Below are 21,643 nucleotides of genomic sequence, written 5' to 3'. Positions count from 1 at the left end.
TGTCGTTATTATTTCGATGCCCTCTTTCTGCAATAAAACATCTAAAACAGATAAAGGTAACATATAAAGACTCGAAAAAAATTGTTCGACTATAATGATAAACGATAAAATGGCATTAAACATGACTGAACTTGAGTAACTGAACCAGAAGTGTACTTTGAACTCACTCTATAAAGATTTCAGCATGAGCGAACAATCAATTCTGTTTCAGATTCGTAGCCGAAAATGTCAACGAAAAGCCGAGCGGGTTTTCAGACCCTTCTGGTGTATTTTGTGATGTTTTTTTCCGCAAGGAGTCCCAGCCCAGAAGCTGCCAGGATCCTTGCCATCCCCACAGACTGGAGCCACTGGATCATCATGAAATCCCTGCTCCTGGAACTGGTGCAAAGGGGGCACGAGGTGACGGTGCTGAGGGGCAGCAGTTCGCTACGGATTGAGGCAACGAACGAAGATTTCACCATGGAAAATATCCGTACTTCGGAAGAACAGGCACACGCATTTCTTACCGAAGACAAAGTTGATGATTTTATCTTCAACGTTTACTATGTGGAAGATGGTTTCCTTTCCAGCTTCTCCGCTGCCCTCACCTTGATCGCAGTGTCCGACGTCAATTTTGGAGTGACTTTTCCGTTCATTCAGGGTCTGTTCGAGGATCGCGCTTTGATGGATCGGCTGAAAGCTGGGGGGTTTGACGTCGTTTTGGCCGACCCTTTCCATGCAGCCGGAGCCATGCTGTCCCATGTACTTGACACACCGCTGGTGTTTTTCGGCAGGTGGATGCTATCCGGGGACATCCACTTTAACCTCGCCTCGTCGCCACTTTCCTTTGTTCCCATGTTACATTCACGTTTGAGCGACAGAATGTCGCTTGTGGGCAGATTGAAGAACGTGCTGGTGTACGGAATGTCTAAACTCATAAACCACTTTTACACTTATCCGGCTTACAATCGGCTTTGTCAGCTTTACCTCAATGATGAAATTACCGTGGAAGAACTTTATCGGAAGGCTGATATCGTCTTAATGAAGGTTGATTTTGTTTTTGAGTATCCCCGGCCGACCATGCCAAACCTGATTTACATCGGAGGTATCCAGTGCGGTCCGGGGCGACCGCTCCCTGCTGATCTGCAGCGATTCATGGACAATTCTGGCGAGGATGGCGTGGTGATCTTCTCCTTGGGAAGTATAGTAGGCACTATTCCTCCAGAAGCGGCGAGTGAGGTCGCGGCAGGACTGGCCAGACTCCCTCAGAGGGTCATCTGGCGGTATATTGGAGCGCTATCCCCGAATTTAGGAAACAACACGAAAATCTTGAGCTGGTTTCCACAAAATGACCTGCTGAGTCATCCGAAAACAAGAGCGCTCATCACTCACGGCGGTGAGAATGGGCTTTATGAGGCCATTTATCATGGGGTCCCCGTGGTTGGTATTCCAATTTTTTTTGATCAATATGATAACCTTCTGCGTCTCAAAACCCGAGGAGCAGCGGTCATGTTAGACTTGGCTCACATTAAAAGCGATGATATTTTCCATGCAGTGAAGACAGTCATCGAAAACCCTTCCTATGCAGAGAACATGAAACGATTATCCGCCTTGTACCGGGACGTTCCAGTGCGGCCAATGGAGCTGGCTGCTTTCTGGATTGAATACACAATAAGGCACCGGGGGGCTCCTCATTTTAGAGCCGCGGGTAATGATCTGCCATTCTGTCAGTACCACTTACTGGACGTATTTACCATTATTGTGGTTTTCATGGGGTTTTTCTTTTATCTCGTATTTAAATTACTTAACGTTTTACTTGTCAAATTGTGCTCGGGGAGTAAGAGGAAAAGGGACTAAATGGAGGGAGTTAGAGAAAGAATGAGAGTTCGTTCATTTTCGAAATCTCCTTTTGTAAAGCTGCAGAACATTTTCTCTGATATAAATAGCCAAACACAACTAAATCTCGCTTAGCAGCAATACTGTTTTGCTACTTTTATTGCCAAATTGAACAATATCTTATTCCCCAACGTTTTGCTTCATCGATCCACTTTTCCCGACTTATTTAAAGTGCATAGATCCCATTGGAAAACCTTTTGTTTCTGCCCTCCAACTTGCTTCCCTTCTACGTTTCTGATTGCCACTACACATGAAAAATAATTCTCATTCAATCAGTTTATTAATAGCCGATAGTCTCTAAATATTAGGCTACCAGCCCGAATATAATCCACATGTTAGTGTTCACGATTAGGGAAATCAAATTAAAAATTAGTAATGTTACGCATGTTAGATAACGTGCAGCTGATGCCAGCCATGGAGTAATGTACTCTGTCCTGATCTAGATATTTGAAATCTAAGAACTTCAGTAGCATGGGTGGTATGTCTTAAAAAGCAAGGCGGAACAGACTAGATTTGCGTATGCCGAAGTTAGGAAGAGTAAAAGGCGTCGTGATTGAAATGCAAAACCCTGATAGGTCTTTCTGAGTGGACATGGAGAGGACAATTACTCCTCTAGGAGAATCTGTTACTGATGGTTACTGAGTTAAAATAAAGGTTTCAAAAATAGATCAGATGGAATTTTGTCTCACTGCCCATAGTGACTCTGATTTTCTACGTGAAAGCGTGGCGGTAGCGGAGGTATATTGATTATTGAATCTGATTTGAACTAGTTTCGACCAGACCCCTGTTCAAACGTGCGTTTTGCCGTCGGTCTCCGCACAGAGCGGGCGAATAGCGACGCCTGAACAGGTTTGCAACTCAGAGTAACCAAAGCGGCAGATGCCAATAAGTTCAAGTGTAAAGTCGATCGTCCAAAATGCTAACTTATAAAGACCTGTCGAGTGAATAAAAAACAAATAAATTTAAAATAAACAGCGAAAATGTTGCGCCACGCCTACGCTGATGTCGGAAGAAAGCGACGGAGGCAGAGTAGTACATTTGGCAGGCAATAGGTGGGAGCAGGTGAGGGAGAAGGTAGGAGGGTGGGGTAATAGGGATGAAGCAAGGAGCCAGGAGGTGATGGGTAGCGGCAAAGAATTGAAGAAGCAGGAATCAACCAAGAGAGGACACTGTGTCATGGAATAAAGGGAAGAAAGAGGGGGACCAGAACGAGGTGATGCCCAGGTGAGGGAAGGGAATGAGTGAGAAGGTAGCAAGAATAGGGAGTGCAGAAGGAGAAAAGCGCGGAAGGGAGTAATTAGTGGAAGTTAGAGAAATCGGTGTTCACGCCATCACGTTGGAAGCTATCCATCGGGAACAAAAGGCGTCCCCCCACCCCCCAAACTAATTCTGGCCTCATCGCAGCAGTAGATTAGGCCATGGACAGACATGTCAGTATGTGAATTGGAAGTCAATTTGAAATTGGTATCCACCGGGAGATCCTGACTTTTCCTACGGACAGAAGGTTCTCGATGAAGCAGTCCCACAATCTACCACGGGTTTCATGAAGAGGCAACACCCCCCCCCCCCAATCTGCGCCAGGTTTATGAAGTGGTATCCAAATCTGACATAACATTACTCTCAGCAATGCTGTCAGGAATCGAAATACAAGAAATAATTCGATGCGAACTAGTAATCAAATCTGTCATGCAGGTTTACTAAAACTAATTACAGAAAAATGTTTAAGTAGTTTAATAGACTTAAAATCCTTAAAACAACTACAGTACTAACGTTAACAAACCTGGAACTTACTCCCTTGCACCTGTTCCTCTCTAAACCAATGCAATGGGTTGCTCACCCTGTGCCGTGTGTTATCAGAAACTGTGAAGACCCCAAGGATGAAAGGACTTAAGAATGGAAGTCAAAATTGCTCCCCAGGATGTTTATCGTCAACAAGAAATCATGGTTATAAAATTCCAATGAACAATTATTTAAACTATTCTTTCATGAAGAAGATTTCCCGAGAGAGAAAGGGAGAATAAAAACTTGAAATTTTCAAAATTGACCGTGTTCGATTTTTATCATTCAGAAAATACGGCGAGAGTTGGTTTTAAGTGTGGACACCTGCTGTCACAATCAGGGGCCGTTCAAAATTGTCGGCACTTTGTCAGCATCACCTCGTGGGTATGCATTGTTCCTTGAATTGTTTATCTTTTTATGTGTAATTGTTTGGTATTGGACTAACTCTGGGTTGCAGGTGCCTCATTTGGTATCATGGAGATTTTTAAACTCTCTTTGTGATTCCTTTTATTCAATTTGTGATGCATTAATTAGCACGCTATTTGCAATGTCTTGTCATGTAGTTTGTTGCCTTTGGGAATTATTGCTTCTCTTCACACCAATGTTGTCTGATCGGTGCTGAATACTATGTGCTCCAGGGTGTATATCAGCGAGCCATCTCTGCTGCAACATTGTGGTTCCTCGTCATGAGAAATTCAGAACAAGATCTTCTGTGTATTGTGAGTGATTTCAGCTTGTCAAGATTCGGTATAGATTGCTTGATCTCTTGACAGTTTTTCTCTTTAATTTCTGAAATACAGCTTTAATTTTGTTTGAATTGCTGAAGTCTCTGTGATTCCTGCATTTGAGTTTGCTAGTGACCCTCACACCCGCTATGATGTAATGGAGAGCAAAGCACTTTTGAAATTCTGTGTGATCCTCTGTTTGTCCTTATTCTTGGAAGACCATGAAATCGATAATCTCTGACATTCATTGTTGTAGCATTGGCAATAAAAGAAAAAAATGGAAAATGCGGAGAAGCATTCGTACTTTTCCATTCCCTGCATATTCATGTTTGTAAAGGCCTTTTATTCACTACTAATATCTAGTCAGCCTCAGCTTGGGTACTAGCCTGCAAAGTACCCAGTACATCTTTAGGGAGCGGTGTCTTGGAAAGGCTGCATCCATTCCTAAGGACCTCCAGCACCCAGGGCATGCCTTCACTCACTGTTACCATCAGGTAGGAGATACAGAAGCCTGAAGCTACACACTCAGCGATTCAGAAGCAGTTTCTTCCCCTCTGCCATCCGATTCCTAAAAGGACGTTGAAGCTTTGGACACTACCTCACTTTTTTAATATGTAGTATATCTGTTTTTGCACATTTTATATAATCTATTCAATTAATGTGTTGGTGCGTGGCCTAGTGGGCAAGGCATCAGACTAGTAACCTGAAGGTCACTGGTTCGAGCCTCAGCTGAGGCAGCGTGTTTGTGTCCTTGAGCAAGCCACTTAACAACACATTGCTCTGCGACATCACCGGTGCCAAGCTGCACGGGTCCTAATGCCCTTCCCTTGGACAACATCGGTGGCGTGGAGAGGAGAAGGGCTGCAGCTTGGGCAACTGACGGTCTCCCATACAACCCTGCCCAGGCCTGCGCCCTGGAAACTCCAGGCACAGATCCATGGTCTCTCGAGACCGACGGATGCCACCACCACCACATTCAATTAATGTAATTGATTTACTTGTTTATTATTATATTTTAGTTTATTTCTCATTATTTTCTCTCTCTCTGCTAGATTATGTATTGCATTGAACTGCTGCTGCACATTTCACATCACATGCCAGTAATAATAAACCTCATTCTGATATATCTGCCTCCACCAATTCTGCCTAGCAGTTTGTTCCAGGCACTTACATCTCTTTAAATAAACTTGCACATCTAGTTTAAAATTCCTCCCTGTCATCTTCAATGATGGTCCTCCATGGGAACAGCATTCCGACTCTCTATCTAATCAAATCAAGTTTAATTATCATGCAAAGCATATATAGATACAGCTGAGTAAGGTACCATTCCTCTGGGGCCAAGGTGCCATACATTCAGAACAGCATGTAACTTAATTGAAAATTTTGAGCAAAGAAGCATATCCACTCAAAAAAGAGTATATATCATCCAAGACCCTGAGCAACAATCCAGCTTGTTATTCCACCTTTTGAATAGGGGAGAGCAGCACTGATGGGTGAAGCCAGGCTGCAGCCAAACTCAACCACAGTGTAGTGCTTCTGTGTCTCTCACCTACTCTGCAGCAGCAGGCAAGCCCTAGGCTCGAGACCTAATTCTCATTACAACTGTGGCTACATGTTGAGAGCTCCCTATCTATGCTTCTCATAATCTTAACATTATTTTATCAAGTCTTCACTCAGTCGCAAATGCTCCAAGGATGAAATTTTATCACTCTGGGATTTATGACTCTTGCTATATCTCTTCAAAGCGTTCAAAAGTAAAGGTACTATATGTCAACAACTTTTGATCAGCTGGCATAGGAACTCTGACTCCAAACAATTGTTCCAGCTCAGTCCATTTCACCTGCTGGAGGACATTAGTAATTATGATTTAACATGCAACAACATGGCTGGGAGATATTGGGGGACATAACTGCAAGCTCATTGTTAAATTGATTTGAGAAGATGTAAAATAATTGAGTGGCATACAAAACAAACATATCACAGGTGGGGAGCTCAGTTCAGCAGGAAAGCTGAAGGTAGAGCATTGTTATTCTATCTCCCGGAAGGGAAAGCTGACAAGCTTAGACTGATGAGCAAGATAGCAGCATGGGTGAATCCAATAGGTCCTCATAAAACATCCACTATGTCCCAACGCACCCCACCCCTAGAGACAACAAGGCAGACACAGCAATTGAAATGGAGAACAGAGACAGAGTAATTATACGTTCAAGACTCTAACAGGTTTCTACAGTTGTAGCACGGAAACGTTCTGACTGGTTGCGTTGCAGCCTGGCATGGACACTCCAGTGCACAGAAACTCAAGAGGCTGCCAAATACAGTAGATCAGCTAGCTCCATGATGAGCACAACTCTCCCCTTCATCAAGGACATTTTCGATATATGGCATTGATGTGTGTCAACAAGACATCATTCATCATCAATGCCATCTTCTCATTACAACCATCTGGGACAAGCCCTCATTGCAACCATTGTGGAGGAGGTACAGAAACCTGAAGATCCATATTTGATGATCCAGAAACAGCTTCGTCCCCTAGGGCATCAGATTTTGGAATGGTCCATGAACCTATGAAAATGTTACTTCTCTGTTAAACTATTTATTTAGAACATAAGAACATAAGAGCAGTAGTAGGCCATCCGGCCCCTCGAGCCTGCCCTGCTGTTCAACAAGATCGTGGCTTATCTATCTGTAACTCACCTCCACCTACCTGCCTTTCCCCCATAACCCTTAATTCTCCTACTACGGTATGTAAAAATCTATCTAACTGTATCTTAAATATATTTAGTGAAGAGTGCTCAACTGCTTCCCTGGGCAGAGAATTCCACAGATTCACCACTCTCTGGGAAAAAACATTTTCTCCTCATCTCCATCCTAAATCTTCTCCCCTGAATCTCGAGGCAATGTTCCCTAATTCTAGTCTCACCTACCAATGGAAACAACTTTCCTACTTCTTTCTTATGTATCCCTTTCAAATTTTTGTATATTTCTATAAGATCCCCTCTCATTCTTAAGAATTTCAGAGAGTATAGTCCCAGGCAACTCAATCTCTCCTCATAGGATAACCCTTTCATCTCTGGAATCAACCTGGTGAACCTCCTCTGCACTGCCTCCAAAGCCAGTATATCCTTCCTCAAGTATGGAGACCAGAACTGCACACAGTACACCAGGTGTGGTCTCACCAGTACCCTGTATAGTTGCAGCATGACCTCCCTGCTCTTGAACTCAAGCCTTCTATTAATGAAAGCCAACATTTCGTTTGCTTTCTTAATAACCTGTTGCACCTGCAAGCCAACTTTTTTGCGATTTATGCACAAGCACTCCCAAGTCCCTCTGCACAACACCAAAGGGACAACACAAAGGTTGCAACCTTTCACTATATAAATAATAATCTGCTCTTCTATTATTCCTTCCAAAGTGGATGATCTTGCATTTATCAGTGTAGTATTCCATTTGCAAGACCTTGGTCCACTCACTTAACCCATTTATATCCCTCTGCAGACTCTCCACATCCTCTACAATTTGCTTTAACACTCAGTTTAGTATTATCAGCAAATTTTGCTACGCTACACTCAGCCCCTCTTCCAAATCATCAATGTAAATGGTAATCAGCTGCGGGCCCAGCACCAACCCCTGTGGCACCTCACTGACCACAGACTGCCAACCAGAGAAACACCCATTTATACCAACTCTCTCCCTTCTATTGGTCAACCAATTCACTATCCATGCCAATACACTACCTCCAATTCCATGCATCTGTATCTTACTTAAAAGTCTCTCGTGCTGCACCTTATTGAATGCCTCCTGGAAGTCCAAGAATATGACATCCACCTTTTTGTCCTCTATCCACTGCACTCATTATGTCCTCAAACCCTAATAACAGCTTCAAGCATTTTCCTGACTACAGCTGTTAAGCTAACTGTCCTATAGTTTCCCGTCTTTTGCCTACATTCTTTTTTAGAAAGTGGTGTGACATTTGCTGTCTTCCAATCCATCAGGACCTGTCCAGAGTCTAGAGAATTTTAGTAAATGATTACCAACGCGCCCACTATAACCTCTGCCAATTCCTTCGGCACCTCGGGATACATCCCATCAGGTCTGGGGGACTTACCTAACTCAGGCCCTCTAGTTTTCACATCGCTATCTCTTTAGTGACAGTGATTTTATCGAGGTCCTCACCTACCATTCTGTCCATAACATCATTCTTTGGCATATTAGACGTATCCTCCACTGTGAACACAAAATAGTTGTTCAATGCTTCAGCTATTTCCTCGTCACCCAATATCAATTTCCCCTTCTCATCTCCCGGGGGCCTACGTCGACTTTAGCCACCCTCTTCTGCTTTATATATTTATAAAAACTTTTGCTATTTGATTTTATATTTTGTGCTAATTTACTTTCATACTCTATCTTTCCTTTCCTTATTGCTTTTTAAAGTTTTCCCAATCCTCTGGTCTCCCACTACTCTTTGCAACTTTGTACATGAGCTTTTTACTTAATACTATCTTTTATTCCCTTAGTTATCCAAGGCTGGCTCTCCCCACACTTACTGTTCTTACTTTTGACTGGAATATACTTTTGCTGAGCACTGTGAAAAATCTCTTTGAAAGTATTCCACTCTTCCTCAACTGTCCTACCAAATAGCCTGTGCTCCCAATACACATTAGCCTACTCCTCCCACATCCTGTTGTAGTCTCCCTTGTTCAAGCATAATACACTAGTCTTAGATCTAATTATTTCATCCTCCATCTGAATGCAAAATTTAATGATACTATGATCCCTCTTTCCAGGAGGATCCCTGACTACAAGTTTGTTAATCTTACCAGTCTCATTGCACAGGACTAGATCTAAGATAACATTTTCCCTTGTAGGTTCTCTAACATACTGCTCAAGAAAGCCACCGCGGATGCATTCTGTGAAGTCCTCCTCAAGATTTCCTTGACTAACCTGAATCACCCAATCTATGTGGAAGTTAATATCCCTCATGACAACTGCCGTTTTGTTCTTGCAAGCCTCAGTTATTTCTTGGTTAATTGACTCTGCCACTGCAATATTTCTATTAGGTGGCCTATAGACATCTCCCACCAGTGACTTTTTTCCCTTTGCTATTCTTAATCTCTACCCAGATGGACTTAACATTCTGCTCCGTAGATCTTATATTGTCTCTCACAATCGCCCTTATTTATTTTGAAATTATTAGTTAATTTATGTTTTTGGACCATACCGCTGTAGAAAAATAACAAAGTTCATGTGATACAAGTCAGAGATAATAAATCTGACCCTCATTCAAGTGTGTGATCTCTGTATATATAATACATTGAACGTTACCTCGTGGCAGAAATTCAAACAACTACAATCTTTGACTTGCATAAGTTCCAGAGTACATAGTGAGTTTGTCCTTTGTACCTTGGCAATGCATGAACTTCTTTGCACCAGAGGTTCGCAGGTACAAAGAAGCTGTAAAGTCAATTGGAAAGTGAATTGTACAAAAAATAATTCCTGATGTTGCTAACTTCTCAGTATATGTTGTGTCAATTTTTTTTAAAAAGCACACGCACATTCCAAATGAAGCTGAAGTGACATGGAATAATTCTGCCCCTCTCCAAATAAACAAAACCTAATTTTTTATGTAGGAAGCACTTAGCTAGCTAGAATTTCTTTTCAAGACTTTCATTGATGTAAATGTAAAAGTGACCTGAGTAATTAGTCAGGGCGAATTTCAGTCAATGACAGGAAGAAAGGAGTTGTCCAGCACCAACTTTGCAGAGAAATTGGTGAAGATCTTTGAGCCAATCATTCACAACATAGAGGTCTGCTCTAAGCAGGTGCATCTGCAAAACCTGGTAATTTTCACTCAATTATTACATCGATAGTCTGGGTGGAAATGAACAAATGGTTTTGCAACCTTGCACTTGTCCCATCATGGCTGTGGGTATCACCACATCTGCTTCATCATAACCTGAGGCATCACCTGAGTAGAGGTGCAATGGCTCCATGGATTCCATAGTTATAAAACTGGACATGAGAATAGAATGTGATAGAGATGCTTGGATGGTATTGTTCTGTACCATTTAGCCATATTGGCCAGAAAGAATGACAATCTTCAAATCAGTGAATTCAAATGAATCAAGGACAGTGGAAGCAGTCTTTGTTCTTGCCGTGTGCTTGGGGGGATGGAGGCTGCCATTTTGTGATGTTACGGATTCAGCAATAGTAAATATATAAGTGAGGCAGGGTTTTTAATACCAAATAAAACGTTTATTAAACACTGAAAAACAAACCCCCAAAAAATAAACAAACGACTAACGCAACCGTAGATCAGCTGCTGTGCGGCAGCTTAAACAGTTCTTAAAGGAATAAAGCAAAAGCAGTTCTTAAAGCGATGTTGCTAAAACAGTTCTTCAAAGTAGTACTGCAGAAGTTCAAAATGCCTACAGTCCACTAAAGGAGAGACTTTTTAGACGATTTAAATTCTCTTTCACGTCGTGTTGTTGCGGTTCCCAGTCGAACTGTACTTTTCCCGGAGAATTTATGAAGATGAAAATGAAATGGTTTAAAGGCACTGACCTTTCCTTGACAAAACTGTACCCAACTCTTTCTGCTATTATTTGCAGGGATTACCACGGGCACAGCCAATGAATTCCTTCCAAATGAGGATCAAACAAGGTCGAACCTGTTTCACCGTCGAAATCGACTTTCCTCAATCTTTTAACTCCCGAACTCCGATCTTCACTCTCCTCTGATTTTTAACAGGCAGTATTATAAAGAAACTGCCAGCAAAGACCTTTTAAACTTTAGGCATTAAATAAAACTCCATCTTTCAACCAAACTGCGTCATAATATTGGACCACGCAATGGCATGGAGTCAAAATGGCAAATCCAGCCACGAACTGTCCCTCCTCACAGGGTGGGGTCCTCCTTTTATAACCTATGTAAAAAAACCTGTCACATGACCTCTACTGGCGGGAAAATGACATCACTCCACCATAACAAGACCACTACCTTAAGTCCAGTATAGCTTCAACACCACTGTTACGTGACAAGTACAAAATACCCACAGTGAAGACACTCGATTCTCCATTTTGTGAGCTTGATATGCTGGACTTGATTAGTGTTTTAAAGAAGACACAAAGACTTCAGGTAATCTGCTGGACTGGAGGTCATTTCCAAACAAGGAGTTGTTTGTGAAGTGTTCTTTGGTTGGCTATAACATGCAGACTTGTGAATGCCTGAGGTGATTCGAGCTCATTGCTGACTGAGAACAAAGAGCCATGAGTCAGCAACTGTCCCTTGATGGGAAGAGGACAACAGATGGATGCTGCTTTGGACCAGAGCCAATGACCATGTGTTAAAGGCCAGACACATGACCTGCGGCCAGACACAGGAATGCGACATTTGAATTGATAAGCAATGGATATAAAAGTGGATGCTTTGTGTGTGCCGGTGGCAGTAACTTTGAAGAATAACCATCGCAGACACAAGTGAGAAGAACCCTGTGTGAAGCACATGGAGAGTGAGTCGGGACCACGAGGAACAAGGAGCGCCTGGCCAGCGTAAATTCCTCCACCCGGGTAATACCTTTGCTATTCTTCGACTATCCAGGAGAGTCAGAGACACTTAGCACGTGTGCGCACAAGGTATTTAGTGTATGAATTCACGTATTAGTTAGTTTGAACAATAAAGGTAATTGTCAGTAAATACCGATCTCTCCGTGCCTCACTCAGAATCGTTGGAAGAGGTAGAAGCGGTATCTCTCTCACTCTCTCTTTTCCAACAGCTAGGTCTTCCAATGTACAGTAAGAAACTACAACAATTCTAGGACAGAGCGCATGACTTCAAGATTGAAGGACGTCCATTTAGAACTGAGACATGGAGAAATTACTTTAGTCAGAGGGTGGTAAATCTATGAAAATTGTTGCCATGAGCGGCTGTGGAGGCCAAGTCATTGGGTGTATTTAAGGCAGAGATAGATTCCTGATTAGCCAGGGCATCAAAGGGTATGGGGTGAAAGCAGGGGAGTGGGGATGACTGGAAGAATTGGATCAGCCCATGATTGAATGGCAGAGCAGACTCAATGGGCCAAATGGCCTACTTCTGCTCCTATATCTTATGGTCTTATCTACGGACTGCCGCCAACTCTGCCGACAAATTACAAATTACATATTGCTCGTTGGGTTTGGTCGAAAGTATATGCAGGTTCATTTGCTAAGTTTTCCAGTGCTGATGCCATGTTAATCAGTTTCCGTGCTCTTCTACCAATTCCATAGGCAAGTCCGTCCCCAGGTACAACACTATGTTCTTTTACTCCGGGGTTAGCATTGGCTTACAGAGGTATGTACCATCCTTAAAAACACTCATTCTTTTCAAATTTATATCCCCATCTACCCCCAGTGACAGTCTGGCCGTGCTGATAAGGGGAGGAAAGGGGAGGGGAGTGGTCTGTGTTTCTTAGTCTCATCATCATTTTACCAACATATCCAGGTCAGAAGGCTTGGACAATTAACATATCAATTCACATCTGTTTCATTAAAGGGCATGGGTAAAATGGGAACACCCATTTGTACATGTGCCTGGACAGCCATAGAAACCCAGCAGCATGGGACATTGGTCATGTTTGCATATACATAAGCCATTCAAAAGGAAGGGTTCGTGGCAGTTCCATCTGTCAGCGAAAAGACGACGGTTAATCCAGCCACCCTTGTTAGGACTCCAAGTGGTTTAATTTTTTTATGTCGTTAGGCACCTTATTACAGTGAGAGGTGTGAATCCATGATGGCTTTTCTCTTAACTTGATGGCTGTGTTAGTATCCTGAAATACCTGAAATGGACCTTCAAATTGAGATTCCGCAAAATTCTCTCTTTCAAATGTTTGCACCACCACGTAGTCTCCGGGCTCATGGCATCTAGTAATGGTTGCTGGGCTTCCTTTACCTGTTTCTGATATTTGTTAATGTTTCTATTAAAGGGCTGTACTATAGTTCAGAATACTGTTGTCCAGATTATGTACATCCATCTGCTTAACTCTGATTGGCATATCCGATGGCATACAGATGTGCAGTCCCATTGTTATTTCATGGAGGGACAAACCAATGATTCTATTAGCAGTGACCCGAATAGTCATCAGAACCAAAGGCAGCACCTGTCCCCACTTTAGTCCAGTTTCCTGACACATTTTGCTAAATTTGTTCTTAATTGTTCTGCTGACAGGGGATGGTATCTACAATGGAAATGTTGGTCTCCCTGTAAGATTTTACATACTTTAGTTATTTCACCAGTCAACTGGATACCATTGTCGCTAGATAATTTTCAGTCCATCCCAAATTGTGGGATTATTTCTACTTACAAACATTTTGCTACTGGAACTGCATCATTCTTCCGACAAGGTAATGCTTCAACCCATCGTGAAAAACATCAATAATGACAAATACATCCTTATACCCTTTACATTAAGACAATTCAATAAAGTCCAACAATTGGTGTACAAAACAGTTATCTGATGGCGGGGTATGAACCCCTGTTATTTATACCAATTTTCTCAGATTCTGTAAGGGAGATATCATACATTGTTTCCAGATTTGTTCTGCAACTTGAAATACTCCAGGGGCATACCAAATTTGTTTTATTTTCCAATTCACCATTCCCCTCTTCCTGGATATGTGAACACGTTGGGCAATCTACAATCACAATTTATGTGGGGCCACAGTGTGTCCCTCAGGATGAAGCCATGTACTACCATGCTGCTTACAACCCAGCTTCCCCCCTTTACCCCACTGATGGAGCAGTGGACTGGAATGCTCATATGTGGGAGGGGTCATAGCAGTCAGCTGTTTGGTGTTATGTGTGAAGCCAAGCAGAGCTGCAGAACGGATGCTGATAAAAGAGAGAGATGAGGGAGAGCCATTCAAAATGCTAATATGAGAGAGATACCGAGAGAGAGATACATAATTCAGTATTTTGGCGTCTGCAGTGATACCGCCACGGACACCTTGCTTTGAACATGAATTGCTCATTAACAATGTAAATAAATGAGACAAAAGGAAGCGGTGGTTTGATGGACAGGTAATACCCCATCGGGTGGGGGGGGGGGGAATAAAATAGCGGGTTTGCTAAGACACCGCAGACACACCACAAGACCCTGAAGAGAGCATTGTGCCCCCACAAGTCGGTGGGAGTTTGGAGGACCGATTCGCGGGAATCGGTCAGAGGCTCACAGGGTGTAAAGGTGGTGACCGGTGGGGACCTGTTGTGTGTCCACCCTTGGCTCGGTGATGGGTTCACCACAGAAGAACGGTTGCATCTGGAATAGAGGGGTCACAGTCGGTGATCACAACGGGACAAGAAGAGAACGGAAGGTTTACCTGAAATCTCAGCTGTATCTCTCTCTCTCTTTCTCTCCAAGGGTACCACAACTACCTCGAACTACACTAAACTGAACTGAACTCTGCTTCACTTGAAGACTGATCATTTACCCCTAGTCTTCGATTGAGCTTGGCTGATTCCTATTCCCATATTTCAGTGTGTATGTGTATATTATCATTGCTAACGTGTAACATTTATATCCTTGCGTTTATTGTACTGTATTACTTAATTTACTAATAAACGTTATTAGTTTCTAGTAATTACAGACTCCAACGAGTGTTCCATTTCTGCTGGTTTGACAACCCAGTTATGGAGTACGTAACATAAGTGGGGCCTCTGTCCGGGATTTTGAACGCCAAAATTGGGACTGGTTGAATTGATTGGATTAAATTTCCGTATCTGAAAAAAAACCCAAAAAGGGCAAACAGCAGAAATGGAGATTGAGGAATTTCTACAGGCACCAATCTTGGAGGTATTAGAGGAGGCCAAGAAATCAGACTTGGTGAGTGTTGCAAAACTGTTTTGAAGGGGAAGCAGGCAATGAGGAGATCAGAGATACAAAGAACCATCATTGAACATTATGTGTCTAAGAATGTGTTTCCCGAAGGGGACCTGGAGGGGTGTCTGAAGTCAAACCTGGTGGGGCTGCAGTTCAGCTGCAGATGGAAAAATTAAGGCTGAGCATGAGTTACGAGTAAAGGAGCGTGAAAGGGAGGAAAGAGAGAAGCAGTTAGAAAGGGAGGAGAGAGAAGAGGAGTGCGAAAGGGAGCAGAGAGAGAGAGAGAGAGGGAGAGAGAGAGAAGCAGCTAGAAAGGGAGGAGAGAGAAGAGGAGTGTGAAAGGGAGGAGAGAGAGAGGGAGAGAAAGAGAAGCAGCTAGAAAGGGAGGAGAGAGAAGAGGAGCGCGAAAGGGAGGAGAGAGAGAGAGAGAAGCAGCTAGAAAGGGAGAGAGAAGAGGAGTGCGGAAGGGAGGAGAGAGAGAGAGAGAGAAGCAGCTAGAAAGGGAGGAGAGAGAGAAGGAGCACGTAAATGAGTTTGAGCTGGAGAAGTTAAAGATAATGGGAGAGGAGGTCCAAATGCTGGACTTAGGTGGAGGGTTCAAGGCGACCCAGGAGGTTAAGCTCGTTCCCCCATTTGAGGAGACCGATGTTGATCGGTACTTACTACATTTCGAAAAGGTCGCTGTAAGTCAGGACTGGCCGAGGGATAAGTGGGCTGTTCTACTCCAGAGTGTGCTTAAGGGGAAGGCTCAGCAAGCTTACTCAGCGTTGTCAGCAGAAGATGCAAAGAAGTATGATGTGGTAAAAGAGGCTATACTGAGGATCTATGAGTTGGTCCTGGAGGCATACCGGCAAAGGTTCCGGAATGCGAGGAAGCAGTGAGACTGCACGTATTTAGAGTTTGCCCATGAGATGCCAATGTATTGTGAGCGTTGGTGCGCCTCGAAAGGGGTCACTGGGGATTATAACAAACTGCTACAGCTAATGCTGATTGAGCAGTTCAAAGGTTGTGTGCTTGAAGATGTGTTTCTTTCTCTAGATGAGAAAGCGGCAGAAACTTTAGCCGCGTCTGCCAAGTTAGCGGATGAGTGCGTGTTAACACACAAAGCAAAGTTTACCCCGAGTAAGAGCTACCAGACGGGTAGTAGAGAAGGCAGAGAAAGTCCGCCGGCTGAGTCGGAGAGTAAGCCGGGGATGAGTAAAATCGGTAAAGAGGACGGGAAACAGTCTGGCAGGAGGTCTCCTAGTTTCGTGTGCTTTAATTGCTGGAAAGCCAGTCATACTGCGTCTAGGTGCTTTTTTTTAAAAACAAAATATACTTTATTCAAAAATAAAATTATATACAATAACCATTCAAAGACTTTCAATTCTTTACTGTTGGTACCATTACTGTCTTTACATTTTCAATGTTAAAAAGTTTTGCCACCCACATTGTTCTTTCATGTTTACATTCAGGAGGTATACCCCCAACCCTCCACCCCTGAACTCCCACGGGAGAAGAACCCTAGACTGGGGTCCTTCCCCACCGGGCCCTTGCAACGGCTGCACCGAGTTTGAGTGCGTCCCTCAGCACGTACTCCTGCAGCCGAGAATGTGCCAGTCGGCAGCATTCCCCCACGGACATCTCCATGTGCTGGTAGACCATCAGGTTTCGGGCTGACCAAAGAGCGTCTTTCACCGAGTTGATGATCCTCCGACAGCACTGGATGTTGGTCTCGGTGTGCGTCCCTGAGAATAGCCCGTAGATCAGAGAGTCCTCTGTCATGCAGCTGCTGGGGATGAACCTCGACACTGCCCCTTCCATCCTCCTCCACACCTTCTCGGCGAACCCACAGTGTGCAAAGAGGTGGGTCACCGACTCCTCCTCTCTGCAGTCCTCCTGTGGGCAGAGGGGTATGGTAACGACATTCCGGGTGTACAGGAGGGATCGGACTGGGTGGGCCCCTCTCACCACCAGCCAGGTGAGGTCTTGGTGCCTGTTGGTGAGGTCTGGCCATGAGGCATTTTGCCAGATGAACTGGACAGTCTGCTCAGGGAACCACCCCACTGTGTCCATCACATCCTTCTCCTGCAGTGCCCGCAGGACCTTATGTGCTGACCGCTGCCCGATGGCCCTGTGGTCAAAGGCGTTGACCTGAAAGAACTTCTCTACAAAGGACAGGTATGGCGGCAACAACCAGCTGACGGGTGTTGCACGGGAAAGGGGCCAGACCCATCCTTGGTAGCCAGGGTGACAGGTAGAACCTGGGCACGTAGTGGTACTTGGTGCCCACATACCTGGGATCCACACACAACCTGATGCAGCCACACACGAAGCTGGCCATCAGGGTGAGGGCCGGCATTGGGGATGTTTTTGCCCCCATTGTCCAGGGACTTGTGCATGGTGGTCCGTCTGAGCACCTGGAGCGCGTGTAGGTGCTTTGCTCCACAGAAGGAGACAGGGAAAGGAAAGGCGACTGCGCCGACGGGCTGTGTTAAGCCGGTTGAAATGCCATTAAAAGAGGAGGAGCTAAACCGAGTTCAGGAGGGATGTGAGAAATTCCTTTCAACCGGGTTGGTATCCGTGAGTGAGGCGTCACCCCCAGTGCCAGTAAGAATCTGGAGTGACACTGGGGCTTTTCCATCCTTAATAATCCTAAACAGAGTGTTGGAATTCAATAGTGAGACAGATACTGGTGACCTGAACGTGATAGAAGGGGTTGGAAAAGGGACCGAGGCCGTACTGTTACATAAAGTATTTTTAATAGACAATAGACAGTAGGTGCAGGAGTAGGCCATTCGGCCCTTCTAGCCAGCACCACCATTCACTGTGATCATAGCTGATCATACACAATCAGTACCCCATTCCTGCCCTCTCCCCATATCCCTTGACCCCACTATCTAAAAGAGCTCTATCTAACTCTCTCTTGAATGCATCCAGAGACTTGGCCTCCACTGCCTTCTGGGGCAGAGCATTCCACATATCCACCACTCTCTGGGTGAAAAAGTCTTTCCGCATCTCTGTTCTAAATGGCCTACCCCTTATTCTTAAACTGTGGCCTCTAGTTCTGGACTCCCCTATCAACGGGAACATGCTTCCTGCCTCCAGTGTGTCCAATCCCTTAATAATCTTATACGTTTCAATCAGATCCCCTCTCATCCTTCTAAATTCCAGTGTATACAAGCCCAGTCGCTCCAATCTTTCAACATATGACAGTCCCGCCATTCCGGGAATTAACCTTGTGAACCTACGCTGCACCCCCTCAATAGCAAGGATGTCCTTCCTCAAATTTGGAGACCAAAGCTGCACATAATACTCCAGGTGGGGTCTCACCAGGGCCCTGTACAGCTGCAGAAGGACCTCTTAACTCCTATACTCAATTCCTCTTGTTATAAAAGCCAGCACGCCATTAGCTTTCTTCACTGCCTGCTGTACCTGCATGCTTGCTTTCATTGACTGATGTGTGATTTGGTTTCCGGACCCGTCACAGTAGGGGTACGGTTTGCACTCCCGACACCCGAGTTAGATGTCTTGCTTGGGAACGACCTGGCAGGTGGGGACGTGTACACAGCAGTGAAGCTGACCAGCAAGCCTGCCAGGACTGAGGACCCACCCATAGTTTCTGAAGTTAATCCCGCCTGTGCAGTAACTCAAAGCATGGCCAGAAAAGTGGCAGAGACAGGCGCCAGTTTAAATGAGTCCAGCCTTGATTTAGCTAAGACGTTTTTACCAGCCCCGTACCAAGAGGGGTTAGAGGGTGGTAAAACGGAGAATAGTGGAGCTAAGGAAAGTAAGAGAGACGAGGCAAATTTAGGGTTGTCACGGAACGAGATTTTGAGCCTTGCCCATAAGCTACCCCTAGGTGGACATTTTGGATTGAGGAAGGAGTCTATGGAGGCACAGAGCCAAGATGAGAAACAGATGGGGCAGCTAGAAGGTCCAGGGTTGGACACGGATGATCTATCTGGCTTGACAGAGCCGTTTGCAGTTGAAGAAATTAAGTGTGTTCCCAATGATATGAGGGCAGTCCTAGATGAAAAGGATGCCGCTACCTTGAGGCAGTCTGCTGGGTTAGCAGGCGAGGTTGTCTTAACCCGCAGGGTTGAGTTTACTCTGGAGGGGAGTTTCCCAGAGAGTACCTGGGAGGATCAGGGGAACTTGGAATTTGAAAGGGGGACTGGTATTGAAAACCTAGGAGAGGCAGATGTCCCATTGGCCTGTGTGCAGGTTGAGGAAGTACCTGTGGATGCACAGGGTACTGAACCTAGTGTTGAAGCTCAGGAAAAGTCTGAGGGGTCTGACTTAGTTGAAAAGGAATGCAGTCCTTTTGGGTCAGATGGACTTGGTTCGGTGAAGAACGGGTTAACTCTGGCACCAGCAGAAAGTGAGGATTCTCAGTCACTTGTGTTAGAAATTAGCGATGAGATGAAAACTGGTGAGATGGATATTATTGAAGATATTGAGGGAAAATGTGTTACTGGACTTTTGAATAAAGAAAATTTAAAGACGGGTTTGGTTCCAGGACTGTTGATCGAAGTGAGGGGACAGTTAACTGAACAATGGTGCAGTGCAGTGCGGTGGAGCAGAACAAGATGCCTGCTAGTCAGTTACAGTTTATCTTGAAAAATAAAGATAAACGGCATCGTGATGTTGATCAAGTATGTGATTTGGAGAGGAAAAACTTGGTGTTGTTTTGACCCAGTGAGACCTGCTAGTGTCATTAAGGAAACTTATCAAATTAAAGATTCTGAAGATAAGATTAATGACTTGCTTGAAGTTAATGGGTTGTTTGGAAGTTCAGCAAATGGGCATAGTCTGATAAACTAACACCTGTGAAGGGGGTCTCTGAAAGCCGTATCCAAGCTGATAAGCCAGCTGACCACACAAGAGTTAAATGTTCTGTTTCAAAGTGGAAAAGATGCCAAGGGCAAGCAAACACCATTGTTGAATAATAGGATCTGATCTTGCAGGAATTTGACTTTTTTATTTGTAATGAAGCATGTGAAAGATAAAAACATCATGGAAGATTGACTGTTTGAATTAGGTTTAAAAGTAAACTAGAGATTAGAGTTTGCATACACTTCTGTAATGTACCACATTATTACAACATTTTAACCATATAACAATCACAGCACGGAAACAGGCCATCTTGGCCCTCCTAGTCCGTGCCGAACCCTTAATCTCACCTAGTCCCACCTACCCGCACTCAGCCCATAACCATCCACTCCTTTCCTGTCCATATACCTATCCAATTTTACCTTAAATGACACAACTGAACTGGCCTCTACTACTTCTACAGGAAGCTCATTCCACACAGCTATCACTCTTTGAGTAAAGAAATACCCCCTCGTGTTTCCCTTAAACTTCTGCCCCCTAACTCTCAAATCATGTCCTCTAGTTTGAATCTCCCCTACTCTCAATGGAAACAGCCTGTTCACGTCAACTCTATCTATCCCTCTCAAAATTTTAAATACCTCGATCAAATCCCCCCTCAACCTTCTACGCTCCAATGAATAGAGACCTAACTTGTTCAACCTTTCTCTGTAACTTAATTGCTGAAACCCAGGTAACATCCTAGTAAATTGTCTCTGCACTCTCTCTAACTTATTGATATCTTTCCTATAATTCGGTGACCAGAACTGCACACAATATTCCAAATTTGGCCTTCCAATGCCTCGTACAACTTTAGCATTACATCCCAACTTCTGTACTCAATGCTTTGATTTATAAAGGCCAGCGTTCCAAAAGCCTTCTTCACCACCCTATCTACATGAGACTCCACCTTCAGGGAACCATGCACTGTTATTCCTAGATCTCTCTGTTCCTCTGCATTCCTCAATGCCCTACCATTTACTCTGTATGTTCTATTTGGATTATTCCTGCCAAAATGTAGAACCTCACACTTCTCAGCATTAAACTCCATCTGCCAACGTTCAGCCCATTCTTCTAACCGGCATAAATCTCCCTGCAAGCTTTGAAAATCCACTTCATTATCCACAACACCTCCTACCTTAGTATCATCGGCATACTTACTAATCCAATTTACCACCTCATCATCCAGATCATTTATGTATATTACAAACAACATAGGGCCCAAAACAGATCCCTGAGGCACCCCGCTAGTCACTGGCCTCCATCCCGTTAAACAATTATCCACCACTACTCTCTGGCATCTCCCATCTAGCCACTGTTGAATCCATTTTATTACTCCAGCATTAATACCTAACGACTGAACCTTCTTAACTAACCTTCCACGTGGAACTTTGTCAAAGGCTTTGCTGAAGTCCATATAGACTACATCCACTGCCTTACCCTCGTCAACATTCCTCGTAACTTCTTCAAAAAATTCAATAAGGTTTGTCAAACATGACCTTCCACGCACAAATCCATGCTGGCTACTTCTAATTAGATCCCGTCTATCCAGATAATTATA

General features: G+C 44.1%; 1 protein-coding gene across 1 annotated transcript; it reads left to right on the top strand.

Annotated features, from left to right (window-relative positions):
- Positions 1-225: 225 nt before the first annotated feature.
- On the top strand, positions 226-1,836 carry LOC132398980 (UDP-glucuronosyltransferase 2C1-like). Its single transcript, XM_059978816.1, has one exon. It carries the CDS (start codon positions 226-228, stop codon positions 1,834-1,836), a length of 1,611 nt encoding a protein of 536 aa, XP_059834799.1.
- Positions 1,837-21,643: the final 19,807 nt, after the last annotated feature.

The sequence above is a fragment of the Hypanus sabinus genome, chromosome 9 (genome assembly GCF_030144855.1).
Source record: "Hypanus sabinus isolate sHypSab1 chromosome 9, sHypSab1.hap1, whole genome shotgun sequence".
NCBI lineage: Eukaryota > Metazoa > Chordata > Chondrichthyes > Myliobatiformes > Dasyatidae > Hypanus > Hypanus sabinus.
This window is presented reverse-complemented; position numbering and strand designations above follow the sequence as displayed.